This window comes from Pleurodeles waltl, chromosome 4_1, assembly GCF_031143425.1.
Source record: "Pleurodeles waltl isolate 20211129_DDA chromosome 4_1, aPleWal1.hap1.20221129, whole genome shotgun sequence".
NCBI lineage: Eukaryota > Metazoa > Chordata > Amphibia > Caudata > Salamandridae > Pleurodeles > Pleurodeles waltl.
The window spans coordinates 179,137,209-179,153,668 of NC_090442.1; the positions used below are offsets into that span (position 1 = coordinate 179,137,209).

The following is a 16,460-nucleotide window of genomic DNA, read 5'->3' on the forward strand; positions in this document are numbered from 1 at the left end:
GCTCCTCCTTACTTCTTGAAATCTGTAAGAAGTTGAAGGCTCGGCTTTTCGAGTTAGCTATTAGGCACCTGCTCAGTGGCAGGATACCCTTATGGGTGATGGTGCACTAAGTAAATCTGCATAACATAATAAGGACATACAGTAATTTTAGACTTAGTTGTGTCAGGTTGAACTTGTATTAAGTCTCAATAGCAACGTTTGGTGCCATGTATATTTTAGAGCTCAATGGTGATAAAACTGTTTCAGTCTATAAAATGAGAATTACTGTCTGTTCCCTTTCACACATGCAGAGGCGTATTCCACTGCTGGTCGGGAATTAATACATTTTCAGTGTTTGGTTGAGTGTTTACAAATTGTAAAGGCTTCCAATGCTTAGCGACTCAGTAGCTTATTTTCTGTATTGTTTCACTGAATGGTTTAACCGAGGGAGTCCCATACATTAATGTGCACAATTTTAGTGACCTGTTTGAATTGGTGTAGTCCTGGTGCTTCCTGTTCTTTTTTTTTTTTTTTTTTTAAATACCATTAGCACTACTGCTATCTGAAGATGTATCCTATAAGAATGCTGTACTTTCTCTGTGTCCTTTCATGCACTCTCCCTTTCATCCAGCCTTCTAGCCTTGCAGTCATTACTCAAACATTCATCCATACTCTCACATAAACATGCACTTTGCACTTAATCATTCATTTATCCATCCATTTACTAAACCCCTTCACTCATTTTGGCATTCACCCAATCACAGTGCTACACAACCAAGAACACAAATTTGCCAGTGAAGAAATAATTCAACATTTAAAATAGCCGGATATATTGGTTTTGCCAATGCGTGTTGTCCTTGGATGTTAATTAGACATTGATCCAAGTAGTGTTTTTTATCTCACTTAGATACCAGCAACCCACTTTGCATTGGCATCCCTGCATATGATTTTGCCTGACTTGTTTGGGTTCAGCTTCCAGCAGCCACCTCCAGAATGCCCATAATTGTGCATTAGCCACTCCATTGGCTATCAGTCCACAAACCTTTTGTTTTTTCTGTCTTGTTTATCAAGCCATTCAGGATTGGGGCTTCTTTTCCTTCAGACAGAAATTGTTCATTGCTGTCCCATCTGCTTTTTGTAAATGGCTTCATCACCCCTTGTCACTCTGCCCAAGTTTCACTACTTGGACTGTGAGAGTTGCTCTTTTTCCTTCACCACCTTCAAACTTTGGAACTCTACTGCGGTTTCTTATACTACTCAGTGATAGCCCTCATTCGGTAAGTGTCTGTTTCTAGCCCCATCTATTCTCACTTTGTGCTAGTGTCTCCCTTTTGCTTCAGGATGCCATATTGAGTGACAGTGTACTTAAGATAATATTCATGCAGATTTTCTCGATCAGTATTACAAAAACACTTACAAATGGGTCCTGGATGACAAAGTATGAGGTGTCATTTTCAAAGAGCGGGAACATATCTTGGGTAGAATTTCTTCGCAACAGCTAAAAATGCAGAGACTTCACTTCCAGGCTACCAGAGCTGGGGTCTCTGGTGAATGCCCTTTTGATAAGTTTGTCTAAGCCATTTCTTTATTCCCTTCCAGCAATTCCATTTTTGATACTGGAGCTTTGAAGTTATCCATTGAAAATAATTCTAATTGTGCCTGATTGCATAGGTCATTGGTGGTACCTAGACATACTCCAAATGTCCATTATACCACACAAGAGGCTTCCACACTAAGTGGACCTGCTATCCAGTTTTCAAGGACAAGTCCAACACCAGACCCTTGCATCATTAAATTTGGCTTCTTGGCTCCTCAAGATTACCACTTGCCTGTATGTAGATAGTGAAAGAAGCAAAACAATCTTTCACAAGTCTGTTATTCTTTAATGTGGAAGAAATTCTGTATTTGATGCCAATTTGAATGGCAACATCAAATTACTAGTAAGAGAAACAATATTTGCTTTGTTTCCTTCATTTAGCCCATTTGCATTTATAAAGGTTCATATGACCACCATTAAAAACCTACAGAAAGTGATCGAAGACTTCCTAGAAGGTTTTACAAAGTTGTTCCCTCTAGTTAGGCATCCCTCTTAGCCATGGGAGATGACCATTGTTATGTCAAAATTGACAGACTCCGCTTTTAGCCAAAAAATAAAGGGTGCATTGCAGAAGTTTTCTTGGAAGACTGCTTTCTTAGTAGCTATTACGTCCGTAATTGCAGGCCTTTTCTGTGGGAAAGCCTCAAACTACTTTTTGTTAAAACAGAGTGGTAATGAGTATGTTCCTCCATTCCCTCCCGGAGGTAGTTTCGGACTTATTAACCAGAGAATTACAGAGACTCCTTTTTTTCAAATCATTCAACACCTTCAAAACATGCCTAACATTCTCTACATATTTGAAGTGGTTTTCATTTTTCTCTAGCTACGACAAATGATAGCCACATCCAAGCAATTATTGGTTGATTAATATTATCCTGTATGCTGTCAACTAGCAAACAAACCTCTGCCATGTAAGCCTATGGCTCACTGTACCAGAGGAAAAACAGCTAATACACCTGGGTTCAGACATACACCAGTTGCTGACCTATGTAAAGCAGCTATATGAAAATCAGTACACACATTAATGCTTGGATGCAGACAATCGGGAAGATGCCAGGATGGGACAGGAAACCCTGGCAAATCTCTTTAAATAGACAATAAGTTTCACTATATCAATCCATGTACACTCTAGATCAGTGTTTTTCTCCATTCTCTTCCTGCTGCCCAAAAGTCGCCTTCTGGATGAAGATATTTGCTCTGCAATTCTATTTTAGTGTTTGACTGTCAATGGATGTCCTGTGATGCAGAAGAAAAGGTTACTTACTTGTTCTGCATTGTAGGAGTTTTTACTGAAATCATAACCAACCCTCCCGGGTGAGTAAGGTTGGGCATTGGTAAGCAAATAAGAAATTAAAAAAATCTGTAACCCAAGTTACTGCAAAAAAGAATTGGCTGTCTGGAGTAACTGCCAGTAAAATGTATTATGAGTAGGGGAAGCTCCTGGACTCTTACAGAGACAGGATGTTTTTATCTCATCTTGCAATGTAAGCCTATCTGACTGCATTAATCCTTTCCCCTTCATACATGTTTAAACCTTTCGGCACACTGGATGATGCAATGCAGGTTTGAAGCTGGTGTTTCAGGTTCAGCATTTTTTTCATGAAAACAGTTGAATTTCCGATAAGGTGTTACAGGTTGTTAGTAATCGTGAAGATAGATGGACGCTGGCACCCTGTCTAACTTTATTATGGACAATACAACTCTGATAAGTGCTCTGGGGTCTATACATGTAGTGGGCAGAACCAGGACTGCAAGTAACGTTTTCTTATTTGTAAGTGCTAGTTCTCATTCAGAAATATCACCATTGAAATCATAAGCAATTCTCCTTTCTCAGAATACATGTAAGGGAGGTTTCATAGTCTCCTCACAAAACAGATATAGGAAAGGAATCTATGATAGGGTATGAAGGGATGCTTGTGGAGTGTGCTTCATTCAAAGAACAGTGCCAGTTTTCCAACCTTTGTAATCTGAAATCTATCTAGCTACATTGCTTGTTTCCTATTATTTTTACTGTAAATAAATGGTTTGTACAGTGGCCAGTACATCTAAAATGTACTTAAGGACACGCTCCCAAGATGACGGACAGGTGAGACTGCCTCTGGTGTCTCTCCTCCCTGACCCCTGTGGTCACCGCTGGTCATGTCACGTCAACCACCATCTCTCTCCCTTTCCCCAAGGCCCCCCCCCTGCCATCCCACCAAGGCCCCCCGTCCCCCAGAAGAGACAGAGAATGGCAGCGGGAGCCAGCAGGCGGTAGGTGAGCTTGCTGCCCCGCAATCGTGCGGCTCCCAAGATGGTGGTGCCGCCAATTGGAGCTCGGGCGTGAGCCGGAAGCAAAATGAGGCCCAGGAGGGTGACGCCTGGGGCCGCACAGAGAAAGAGGGGGAGCACGCCTGGAGTACGCACAAGGAGGAGCCCAGCAGAGCACGGTGATGGCCTGGGGGGACACTGAGGACCCCCCAATATCACCCCCAGCACATGTGGGCACATGGATGCAGCGGCACGACAGATAGGGGTGAGCTGACCGGGACATCCTCCCCCCCCCGAAATACCCTAAAGCTGGGCCAGCGCCACAAAGAACACCACAAGGCCACGACACTGGGCGACGACACCTGATGGGCGAAGAGGAGTGCTATGGCCTCGGCCCGCCCTGAAAAAGACAAATCAGTCAGACATGTTCGCCAAGACCATGAAGGGGAACTCAGAGGGAGACCCCCCATTATGACCCGGTGAGAGGTCGACAAAGATGGAGAAGGCCCAAACATTCGGTCCTTCTTCGAGGGGCTGTTTCAGTCTCTAAAAGAGACTACAGGTGGTAAAGCGCGACTTGTCCCGGGACTTGAAGGAAGTGAGACACGAGCTGGAAAGAGAGTCAACAACCTGGAGCAGCACGAGCACAGCTGCGACGAGGAGATCAAACAACTCCAGCAAGAAGTCATTCACCTACAGGAGCAACAAATCATGCTCCAAGCACACATGAGAACCTGGAGAACTGCTCGAGGCCGAATAACATTCGCATCAGGGGAGCCCCAAAGGGGTCTGAAGAGGATGACATCGGCCAGTATATTGGCTCCCTCTTTTGCCAGATTTTAGGGAAGGACTTGGATAAAGAGGTGCGAATGGACAGAGTACACAGAGTGGGCCCACTGAGACTGGCTCATGTGCCCCCGGCGGACATTTTGGTTTGTGTCCACGATTTCCTCCTTAAGGAGCGCATTCTTCGACTAGCAAGGGAGCAACACCCGCTGAGGTTTCAGGTCCATTCGCTGCTCTGTTATCAGGACTTGGCAGCAATCACCCTACAGAAGAGGAGGGACGTTAGGCCAATAACCTCATACCTCAGGGACAAAGGGGTGTCCTATTCCTGGGGCCATCACTTTCACTTGGTCTTTCGATGGGAAGGCAAACTCCACCAACTACGTTCACGGAAAGAGGCTTGTAGTTTGCTGCAACTGGAGATGCCTTCAGAGGATCATCCGCGCTCGACAAGACCCAACCGTGGATGCCGGAAGTGTAACCAATGGCAGACTGTCCCGTTGAGCCAGACCTAGAGATAGTAGTCTCAGAGAGAAGGGCAGTCTTGGAGACGACCCTCGCCGGGGACTCAGCGACCACTGATTGGTGGGGGGGGGGGATGAGAATGAGGGGCCTGAGGACATCAAGACCCAGAGCGGCGGGGCAGGGGCCGGGGGGCGGATGGGGGATGGCGGGGGGGGGGGGCACTTGGTGGCAGAATGGTAACTGGGGTGCTTTTCTTTAAGATTACAGACTACCTTTCTGGAGTATGCCGGATGTACCAGGTCCCCCTGACGGGACTGTAAGAATGTTGTTTTTTAAGGTTTGTTTCCCTGGGGAAGGTTGTACAAAGCTTATACATAGGAATATAAAGCTCAGTGGTGATAGAGGGGCCCCCAGATGCTTTAGCCACACCTGGGAAGAGGGGTATAGCGAAGGGGCAGAGGCCCATGACTTAGCGCCTGCACAGCCCCAAGCATCTTTAACCCTTTCGCTGCCAGGCCTTTTCCCCCTCAGGTGCCAGGCCTTTTTTTTGGCTATTTGGGGCAGGCCGCACTTAGGCCCTCATAACTTTTTGTCCACATAAGCTACCCACACCAAATTTTATGTCCTTTTTTTCCAACATCCAAGGGATTCTAGAGGCACCCAGACTTTGTGGGTGCACCTTTGGGAGGCCAAGAAAATAGCCAAAATACAGTGAAAAGTTTTTTTTTTTTTAAAAATAGGAAAAAGGTCTGCAGAAGGTGTGTGGTTTTTTTTCCCCCCTGAAAATGGCATCAACAAAGGGTTTGTGGTGCTAAAATCACCAGCTTCCCAGCTTTCAGGAACAGGCAGACTTGAATCAGAAAAACACATTTTTCAACACAATTTTGGCATTTTACTGGGACATGCCCCATTTTTAAGATTTTTTTGTGCTTTCAGCCTCCTTCCAGTCAGTGACAGAAATGGGTGTGAAACCAATGCTGGATCCCAGAAACCCAAACAATTCTGAAAAGTAGACAAAATTCTGAATTCAACAATGGGTAGTTTGTGTAGATCCTACAAGGGTTTTCTACAGAAACTAACAACTGAAATAAAATATTGAAATTGAGGTGAAAAAAACTGACATTTTTCTCTACGTTTTACTCTGTAACTTTTTACCGCAATGTCAAATATTAGAAAGCAATATACCATTACGTCTGCTGGACTCTTCTGGTTGTGGGTATATATAGGGCTATTGAGTTCATCGAGAACCCTAGGTACCCAGAGCCAATAAATGAGCTGCACCTAGCAGTGGCTTTTCATTCTATACCGGGTATACAGCAAATCATTTGCTGAAATGTAAAGAGTGAAAAATAGGTATCAAGAAAATCTTTGTATTTCCAGAATGGGCACAAGATAAGGTGTTGAGGAGCAGTGGTTATTTGCACATCTCTGAATTCCGGGGTGCCCATACTAGCATGTGAATAACAGGGCATTTCACAAATAGACGTCTTTTTTACACACTCTCTCATATTTGGAAGGAAAAAATGTAGAGAAAGACAAGGGGCAATAACACTTATTTTGCTATTCTATTTTCCCCCAAGTCTCCCGATCAAAATACCTCACTTGTGTGGGTAGGCCTAGCCCCAGCGACAGGAAAGGCCTCAAAACACAGCGTGGACACATCACATTTTCCCAAAGAAAACAGACGTGTTTTTTGCAAAGTGCCTACCTGTGGATTTTGGCCTCTAGCTCAGCCGGCACCTAGGGAAACCTACCAAACCTGTGCATTTTTTAAAACTAGAGATGTAGGGGAATCCAAGTTGGGGTGACTTGTGGGGCTCTCACCAGGTTCTGTTACCCAGAATCCTTTGCAAACCTCTAAATTTGCCCCAAAAAAACTTTTTCCTCACAGGTTGGTGACGGAAAGTTCTGGAATCTGAGAGGAGCCTCAAATTTCCTTCCACCCAGCGTTCCCCCAAGTCTCCCGATAAAAGTGATACCTCACTTGTGTGGGTGGGCCAGATGCCTGCAACAGAAAAAGGCCAAAAACATGTAGAGTTTCAGGGGATAGCACAGCAAGTTGATAAGCACATATTCCTCTTTTATACATCTTTAGGCTGACTCTGCTTTGGGGATCCACACTAGTGAGGTGTCATTTTACTTGGGAGACTGAGTGGAACGCTAGGGAGTAGGAAATTTGTGCTGGGGCGGTGATCCTACTAAGAAAAGTCAGGAAAATATGCTTTTTTAAGCACATTTTGAGGTTTGCATAGGAGTCTGGGTAAGAAAATGTTGGGGGATCTGCACAAGCCACACCTCCCTGGACTCCTTGGGGTGCCTAGTTTTATAACATGTCTGGGTTTGGTAGGTTTCCCTAGATGAAGGCCGCACCCAGGGCCAAAAACATAGGTGCCCCCTCCCCCCCAAACACAGGTAGTTTTGCATTATATCATTTTGATGTGTCCACGTACGTCTGTGATGTGCCAAACACTAAAATTGTGAAAGGAAACGCACTTAGGTTATGTGAAAAAGACCCCTCACCCACCAACCAAGTTGGTGGCATGCTTTATTATCGGGGTATCACCTGAGACACCTAGCGTGTCACAAGTGTGCTGCCACTCCTGATTACAGCTTAGCAGGGTTTGTCATTTGTACCACACATACTGGTTGCATTTGGCACGAGGGTGAGTGATGGTTCAGTAGGTCAAATTTTATTAACAAGAGATTTCACAAAAGTGAAATGCACTGTTAATAACTGAAAGGCCAAAAAACTGAACCAATGACTCGCAGCTCGTGAGCTGTAAAGCCGCCTCAAGTCACCAACCGTTTTACAGTCCATTCACACACCTTTCATACATGAAATGCACAAGACCGTTCACGCCGCCAGCCACGGGCCCAGCACATTACAACATTCGCATCAACAGACCTCACCACTCAAGGGCCCATCACTTACATATACGCCCACATGCCTGATACAGCAGTCACACTAGCTGATGGGAGTGTGTGGGCTGACGTTTGGCTGGCACCGCCAGCCAAGCACCACCCCACGCACACTGCCAGCCAATAGCCACCCCACGCACAGCCAAGAGCCACCCCACGAACACTGCCAGCCACGCGCCACCCCCCCCCCACACACTGCCAGCCAAGCGCTACCCCACGAACACCGCCAGCCACGCGCCACCCCCCCACACACTGCCAGCCAAGCGCTACCCCACGCACACCGCCATCACTTGTTTTTTAAATAAACAACAAAGAAACCACTAACTAATTATAAAATAAGTACAAAACTACAAACACAAAAGCTCTAACTAAATACATGACACTAATGCCAACCGTGAAACCGAACATATGAAAATATAAAATAGGCAGTTTACGCTCACGCTATTTCCCAAAAATGTTTCTTAGTATGGTAATTGCTAAAACAGCTGGCCACACACAGCCCAGGCTTTGAAGGGCTATCGGGGCAGTACATCCGGCTCTCCCTCCGGATACCTCTTCGGGCACATACTCTACATTTCTTAGTGGGCAAGTCTTTCTTGGGAGTGGGAGGAAAGTGATCTGGAAAGTGGCGATCTTTCAATCTAGCCACATCCTCCACCACAGCTACTCTAGGAACTCTTGCCTGTTCCACCACAATAAGGCTCTCTATCACTGACTCCTGAAATTTAACAAATTTCATCCTTGACTCAGGAGAACAATCCTTGAACACAATAAAAGCAGTAAAAGTTGCCAAATGAAATAAATGTAGGGCCAACTTTTTATACCACACTTAAGACTTGTGAAGAGCAGTGTGAGGTTCCAACCTCTGATCTACTCTATCAACACCACCCATGTGCTTAATGTAGTCCAAAATGCACGCAGGTTTGCGCCCTTCGGCAACTTGACCCAAAACAGGCACAGGGGAAGTACTCTCATCATGGATGTCAGAATCAGGGTGATCTCGTGGCAAGGCAAAAGCATTGTCTGCAAAATGCAACATACGAAGAAGAAGCAAATAGCGATTATGTGTCATAGTTACAGGAAATATAGCCGTTGCCATCAAGGGACTTTTAGACCAATAAGAAGCCAGTGACAGCTTCCTTATCTACCCCATCAAAAAAGTCAAACCTAAAAACTTTTTCATCTCTCCTCAAATATTGCTCCGCATATAAATTAGTGTGCTCCACAATCTCTTCCAAAAATACATCGTCCATAAACATGTGAAAGAAATTAACAGGCAAAAAGTTTTCCGTATTGACTCTACACCCTGGGAGACCAGTAAATGCAGCTAACTGGCTGCTCCATGTTTGGGGCAATCCAGGTGTCAGGTCTTCTAATGGGAAACCCCAGGCTGCTGCACTCTTGGCACATCAATGTCCTCCTCTAAAACAGGCCCTTCATCTGCACTGAGAGTGGCTTCCTCATCAGAAGAAGCCTCTGGGACAGAAAACTCACTGCCAGAATCTCTCACTTCCTCCTCTGCCTCAGATGCAGAGTCAGTCTCGTAATCATGGTCTGAAGACGACTCAAAAAGCATGCCAACAACCTGCTGAGCAGTCACTCTGCGGCTAGCCATGATCCTTACTAACAAACTAAACAAATGGATTGCCAACAACAACTAGCACTAAAATAAGTAATAAATAAAGTGTAGCTTTATTACAAAGAGTTATGTACTAAAAAAGTATACCACTCATTTGCCTGAAAAAGCTACTCACCAGCAACTACTCTGCACAGACACAGCAATCACCAATGATATCCCACTAAAAAAAGAAAAAAACACATTAGACATATGACAACACAAATATCATTGTGCTCAAATCTAAGGACAATTTCACACACAATACTGCATTTAGGACACCACCTACAAACATGTCATTCATTCATATCAACAATACTCCTTTGGAGTAAATTGCTTTCATTTACCTAAAACATGCAACTATGCAAACTGAAGGACAACTACTGCCAAAACCGCAAGGATCCACAGCAAAGGAAGCAAACGCTTTGAACTAGAACAAAAAATAAGAAATAAACTGTTACAATCACAAATACAAATACTTTGCCAGTTGACAAAACACCCCGCCACCAAGAACTTAGAAATTGTCCCTGGTGCCTAAGTGGCTTCTGCCCCCATGGGCCAAAAAAAAAATAGGCCGATCTGCCCCCAAGGGGAGCAGAAATGGTCATCAGTAATGTGCCTCCCTTTGGGGAGCGACGCTTGCCAAATGGGCCGCCCCCCACCCGCACAAAACACACACACCCACACAAGATCTCTGGTGCCTCAGTGGATTCTGCCCCCTCTTGGGGGGCAGATGGGCCTAAATAAAATAGGCCAATCTGCCCCAGGGGGGCTGAAATGGCCAACAGCTTTGTGGCCCCTTTGGGGGGCGTACTGGTCAAACGGGGGTACCCCCAGCTCACAAAAAAAAAAAAAAAAAAACTCTGACATCTTGGTGCCTTAGGCCTGAAAAGAATTGGCCGATCTGCCTACAAGATGGGTAGAAATGGCCACCAATAACGTGCTCCCTTTAGGGGGCGACCCTTGCCAAAGGGGGCACTCCCAGCACAAAACAAAAAAAATGAAAAAAAAAAAAAAACTGGCATATTGGTGGTTGCTGCCCCCCTTGCGGGCAGATGGCCTAAAAAATAGGCCCATCTGCCTCCAAGGGGGGCAGAAATGGCCAATACTAATTTCCCCCTTTGCCCAAGGGGTGCCCCCAAACACACACACATATCACATAATCCCTGGCGCCTAGATATGGCCGATCTAGCCCCAGGGGGTGCCGAAACATATACAAAATTAGTGCCCCCGGAGCAGCGACACTTGCCTAAGGCGTTGCTGCCCAGAAACCTATAGAATTCGAAATCCCTGGTGTTCTAGCGGTTCCCCCCCTAACCCCCCAGAGGGCAGATCGGCCAAAAAAACGGAGCCGAAATAGGATTACTTGTAGCCCCTGAGGGGAGCGACCCTTGCCCAAGGGGTCGCCCCCAAAAATGAAATAACAAAATCCCTGGTGCCTAGTGGGGATTCCTGATCCACGATCGCGGGCCCCACCCGCGATCGTGGACCAGGAATCCACTGAAAACAGGCACAGGGGGAAAGGAAAAACTTTCCTTTCCCTGTGTCTGTTTTCCCCCCTCAAAACTGCCCAGGAGAAGGACTTACCTGAAGGGACGTCCTCTCTCCCCTCGCGCTAGAAGCAAATGGCTTCCAGCGCATCCTCGGCTGCTTCTGATGACATCTGTGTGCTGTGAGCGTGCTGACGTCATCAGATTGCCGAGGGGGGGGGGGGATCAGGGGTGGAAGGGGAAGGGATTCCCCTTCCATCCTCGACTGGGGGGTGTGGGTGGGAGGCCCATGGGGGGAGCGCTAGCGCTTCCCCCATGGGCCGGGTGCAGGACGAGCTGGTCTAGTTCAGGGCACACGGAAACCGTGTGCCTGGACGAGACCAGCTCGCCCCAGGCATCCAGGGGGTTTAAGTTCTAAAACTCAATGTTAAGGGGCTGAACAACCCAACCAAGCGCTGGGCCGTCCTTTCCTACCTGGAAAATACCAGGGCGGACTTGTGTCTCTTGCAGGAGACCCATCTGCGTCCTGCAGATCACCATAGACTACGATCATGGGCCTTCCCAATACAGTACTTTTTCTCACAAGAGAACAAGGTAGTGGGAGTGGCACACCTAGTGTCACTATTATTCTGAGGGAAGGCGGCAGAAAAAATCGTGGAAATACTGAGTCTGCTACTAGCCTTCAGTATAAACCTATGGGACTCCCAGGTCGTCGTGGCCTCCATTTATGCGCCTGATGAGAAACAGTAGTGGTTCATACGTTGTGCGCTGGGTGAGGTCATAACCACGCAGGACAGACAGGTACTCATAGGGGGTGACTTTAATGTTGTCCTCAACAATGACTGGGACAGGTCGGCCTCTAGATATGGGGGGGGGTGGGAGCTATGTCACAAGGGGGACTACAGAGACTGGAGAAGTTAGGCTTGAGTGACTTATGGAGGAATAGACACCCCACAACCAGAGACTACACCTTTTACTCCCACTCTCATAAAACCTACGCCCACATCAACTTCTTCTTGAGTACTAGAGACGTCCAACAGACTCTGAAGGAGATAGACATAGAGCCATGTGCCCTGTCGGACCATGCAGCTGTCTCCCTTACTCTCACTATTCCTGCTCAACCCAGGGCTCACCACCCTTGGCTGCTCAGGACCACTCTTGTTGAGGCCTGAGGTAGCGGCTCTGATACGGAAGGCTATCTCCAGCTTTTTAGACATTAACGACACAGCAGATACCCCAATCTCCCTACTGTGGTAAACTATGAAGGCAGCCGTGAGGGGCGAGTTCATTGCTATCTCAGCAGCAGACAACAAGACTCGACGAGAGAAGAGGGCCCAGCTACAGCTGGAAGTGACGGAACTCCAGAGGATTCACAAACGTACTGGGGCCGTGAGGATCTGGAGGAAGCGAAGTGTAACTAGGGCTCAGCTAGCAAGCCTAGACATTGATAGAGCAGAGTACGCAGCACTCCGGCTGCGCCATTCCTTTTACGTGGGGGGAACAATTGGCCAACAGACTCCGCGCCCAGGGGCAATACACATTGGTGGAGACAGTGAGGTCATGGGATAGAACAGAGGTGGTCGGTGACACGCAGATAGCTGCGGCATTCCACAATTTCTACCGGGACATGTATACTCCCCATCGGCCCAATATAGATGCCTCTCGGCAGTATCTCAACTATGCCCACACAACACAACTCTCAGCGGATGACGCAGCCCGCTTGAGGCTCCCATACAAACGGAGGAGGTTATATCAGCAATAGCCAGGCTGGACGCTCTGAAGTCCCCGGGAACAGACAGCTTCCCAGGCTTGTTCTATAAAGCCTTCTGCGTTGAGCTTGCCCCAGTACTGACTCGCCTTTTTAACACTATCTCAGGACCGGATACAATTCCACCATCGATGCTAGACTCATCCATTGTGGTCATCCCAAAACCTGAGAAGGACCCCACACATTACGGGTCTTATAAACCAATTTCTCTACTTAACCTAGACATTAAACTGCTCATGGGCATCCTGGCTTCCCGCCTGAACCCACTGATGCCCGGCATGGTGAACACGGATCAGGCGGGCCTTATCCCACACCGACAGTGCAGGGAAAATACTAAACGGATCATGCACATCAAAGACAAAGCTCAGCGCTCGGGGAGAGAACAAATGCTGCTCAGCATTGATGCTGAAAAGGCATTTGACCGGGTCCACTGGCCACATCTACTCTGGAGCACTTCGAGCTGGGGCCCCGGTTCCGTGCATGGATTACTAGTGTGTATATTCATCCTAAGGCCTCAGTTAGTCAGTGGGATAGCATCTGCCTCATTCCCTGTGGGGCGGGGACCTGGCAGGGGTGCTCGCTTCCCCCCGCTCTTCGCCCTTTATATGGAGCCCTTTGCGCAGCGCGTAAGGGACAACCCAGAGATCACGGGCCTACTTTTGGAGGGGAAGAATACGTAATAGCAATTTACGCGGACGATATCGTGGTGGCTCTGGACGACCCACTGAGGGCCCTGCCGGCTTTTCTGAAGGAGGTGGAGACCTTTGGAGGGGTGACTGGTTTGAAGACAAACCTCTCAAAATTACAGGCTCTCAGCCTCACCCTCCCGAAGGAAACAGTGGAATTGTTGGCCCGGCGGTATCAGTTTCAATGGCAACCACAATCCATTCCATACTTAGGCATTCAGATAGCTAGGACAGTTGCGGAGTCTTCACGTTTGAATTACCAGCTCCTCCTCCAGAGTATCAAACGGGACCTGGCCCAGTGGAGAACCCATCCCATTTCATGGCTGGGCAGAATAGACGCCATAAAAATGTCGTTCTACTGTTTTTTTTCAGATGCTCCTGGTGGAACCCCAGCCCGGATCCCTCCAAACGCTACAGCAAGATATTAGCCACTTCATTTGGGTCGGTGGGTGGCCTAAAATGGCCAGGCACCTATCCTGTCAACACCCTCTGAGGGGAGGACTGGGCATTCCTGACCTTCAGCAATACTAGAGGACGGCCCAACTTTGATACCTGTTAGTGGTCCTGGCCAGAGTCTGCATGGATAGAGCAATCACGGGGACCACCCTCTGGAAGATCCTCTTCCTTCGCGTTGCCATAGACCACAGGGTTTGTACTCCTCGCCCGTCACCGGAGCAAAAATGAAGGCATGGGACCAAGTGGCCCGCACTAAGGCGCTTACTACCTTCCCGCTACCCCGACTCCCATAGTGGGGAACCCAGAATTTACACCGGGCCAGAGTTCCTACTGGTCTTGGTCCACCCCACAGTGTCGCTCCATCGGACACTTGTTTGACGTAGGGGGCATAATGTCCTTTGATAGCTTAAGGAAGGAACATTCACTACCTGAGACCGAGAGAATGCAATATCTCCAAATATGTCACTGGGTGATGAATCCGACGACGCGTGAGGTAGCATCTCGACCCCTCCTGAAGTTTGAGAGATGGTTATTGACTGAGACCGCAGATGAACATATAATCTCGGTCCTGTATGTTTTGCTACAGAACGCAGCCTTGCAACCTAGAACCTCGAGTCAGATGAGATGGGAGACAGAACTGGGGAGACAATTCACACTCACGGAGTGGGAGGCGATTTACTATAGGGCCAGACACACGGCACACAGTACAGCAGACGTAGAGACTGCAGTAAAAATAGCCACGTATTGGTACCTCACCCCAGCTGGGCTCCATAGGAGCGACAGCTCGCATTCACCTCTGTGTTGGAGAGGTTGCGGAGACCCGGGTAACCTGACACACATCCTCTGGGAATGTCCAAAGTTGGCCACATACTGGGAGGGTATTTTGGATGAAATAGAGTGTCACATAACCACTCAACGTCTGAGATTAACGGCCTACATCGTTCTGGGCCTGCCGAACCCCTTGACATTTCCACTCAAATCACTAAAAGGACGCCAGATCAGCCTTGCACTAGGCGCCGCACTCCAGAACATCTTGACACACTCGGGCTCCCCACAAGTCCCCACACAGCTGGGCTGACTATATCGGCTATGGCAGATTCTGGGGATGGAACGGCTCACTTTTACTCTGAGGGCACAGGACCACTCATATAGAAAACTATGGCACTCCTTTCTGACTCTACTTGCTGGGGAATTCCGAGAGCTGACCTGCCCCAAAAACTTAAAACTTCCACAGAAGGCGACAGTCCCCAGAGAAACGAGAGCCAGTAGGACACAATAATAGTATTGCGCACACTCTTCATTGTTCGCTGGTCATAGGGGCACCTTGGGAGGGGTGGGTAGGGAAGGTGTTGGGGGATGGAGGGATACTGGCCGAGGTTTATTTCCCTTCTTTGTTTTCTATATGTTGGAGGGTATGATTCCTCCCTTGTTTATATTGCCTATTGAAACTCAATAAAGAACTTTGAACCATAAAATGTACTTAAAGTAAATTATGTGTATTATGTAAAAATGCTCCAGAATGGACCCCATGAGTGATCAAAGTCAATGTTTAGTTTTTCACTGTAGATAATTCTAAATGTTTTTGAGATACAAGATTGTCCGATAGTCCTACTAGTTTGTGGAATAAAGAAACAACTCAATAAAAATAGTGAGCTTTAAAAATATGTAGTACCTCGCTGTGTAGAATGCTATTCTTGGGGCCCTTACCTATTGGTAAGGAAACAGTCGCTAAATTGCTGCTATGGCCAGGACATTGTATCTTTCTGAGTTAAATATGCAAAACAGGGGCCTTTTAGTTAGAATAAATAGCCTTTCTAACTGTTGCACATCTGTGCTAGTCAGTGTAGGCTTAGGTTTGTGACTCTGAATTAGGAGCCAATCTACATTGTATGAAACATTTTGAAATGCAAAATGTTGTTAACTGTGGCATTCATATAAGTTGTTTATTTTTATCTAACTTAGGAGCTATGGTGGCCAGTGTCCATCCACCCATGCGCTCACCCAGTGCATCTAGTATTGGAAGCAGAGAAAGGTGAGCTGATTCCTGCATTATTGATTATCAAAGTGCATGCTATTTTTTTTAATAACCATTGCTAAGTGTTTTATACAGTGTGTGCCTGGCTATGTAGCACATTTGAAAGATTTATTTTCTTGGAAAGTTGAGCTTGAGTCCTAGCAAATGGGTAACAATGTTTTGCATGCTAGATATGAGAGAAATAAATGTTACTGATGGATACCCCTAGCTTCACACTCCTAAACTGTTCCTAGATTAGACTGGAAAGTTTAAACAGCAGTGCTCCCACATGCTGGCAGGATGCATCGGGCTGCTCCACGTTGGCTTCGTATCACCCAGGACGTGACATAACACTATGAAGCTGCATTTAAGCGCCATCCCTGCTTGCTAATATGAACTTGGACTGTAAAAATTGAATTAGAATTAGGCATCAGG

The 16,460-nt window shown here is 47.0% G+C and overlaps 1 protein-coding gene across 1 annotated transcript in view; it reads left to right on the forward strand.

Moving 5' to 3' along the window:
• Positions 1–16,460, forward strand: part of TRIM24 (tripartite motif containing 24) — a 659,378-nt gene that overhangs the window by 262,809 nt on the left and 380,109 nt on the right. The window contains exon 12 of the mRNA XM_069227983.1: positions 15,974–16,043. Within this exon, the coding sequence (XP_069084084.1) occupies positions 15,974–16,043 (70 nt within the window). The remainder of the gene's footprint in view (positions 1–15,973; positions 16,044–16,460) is intronic.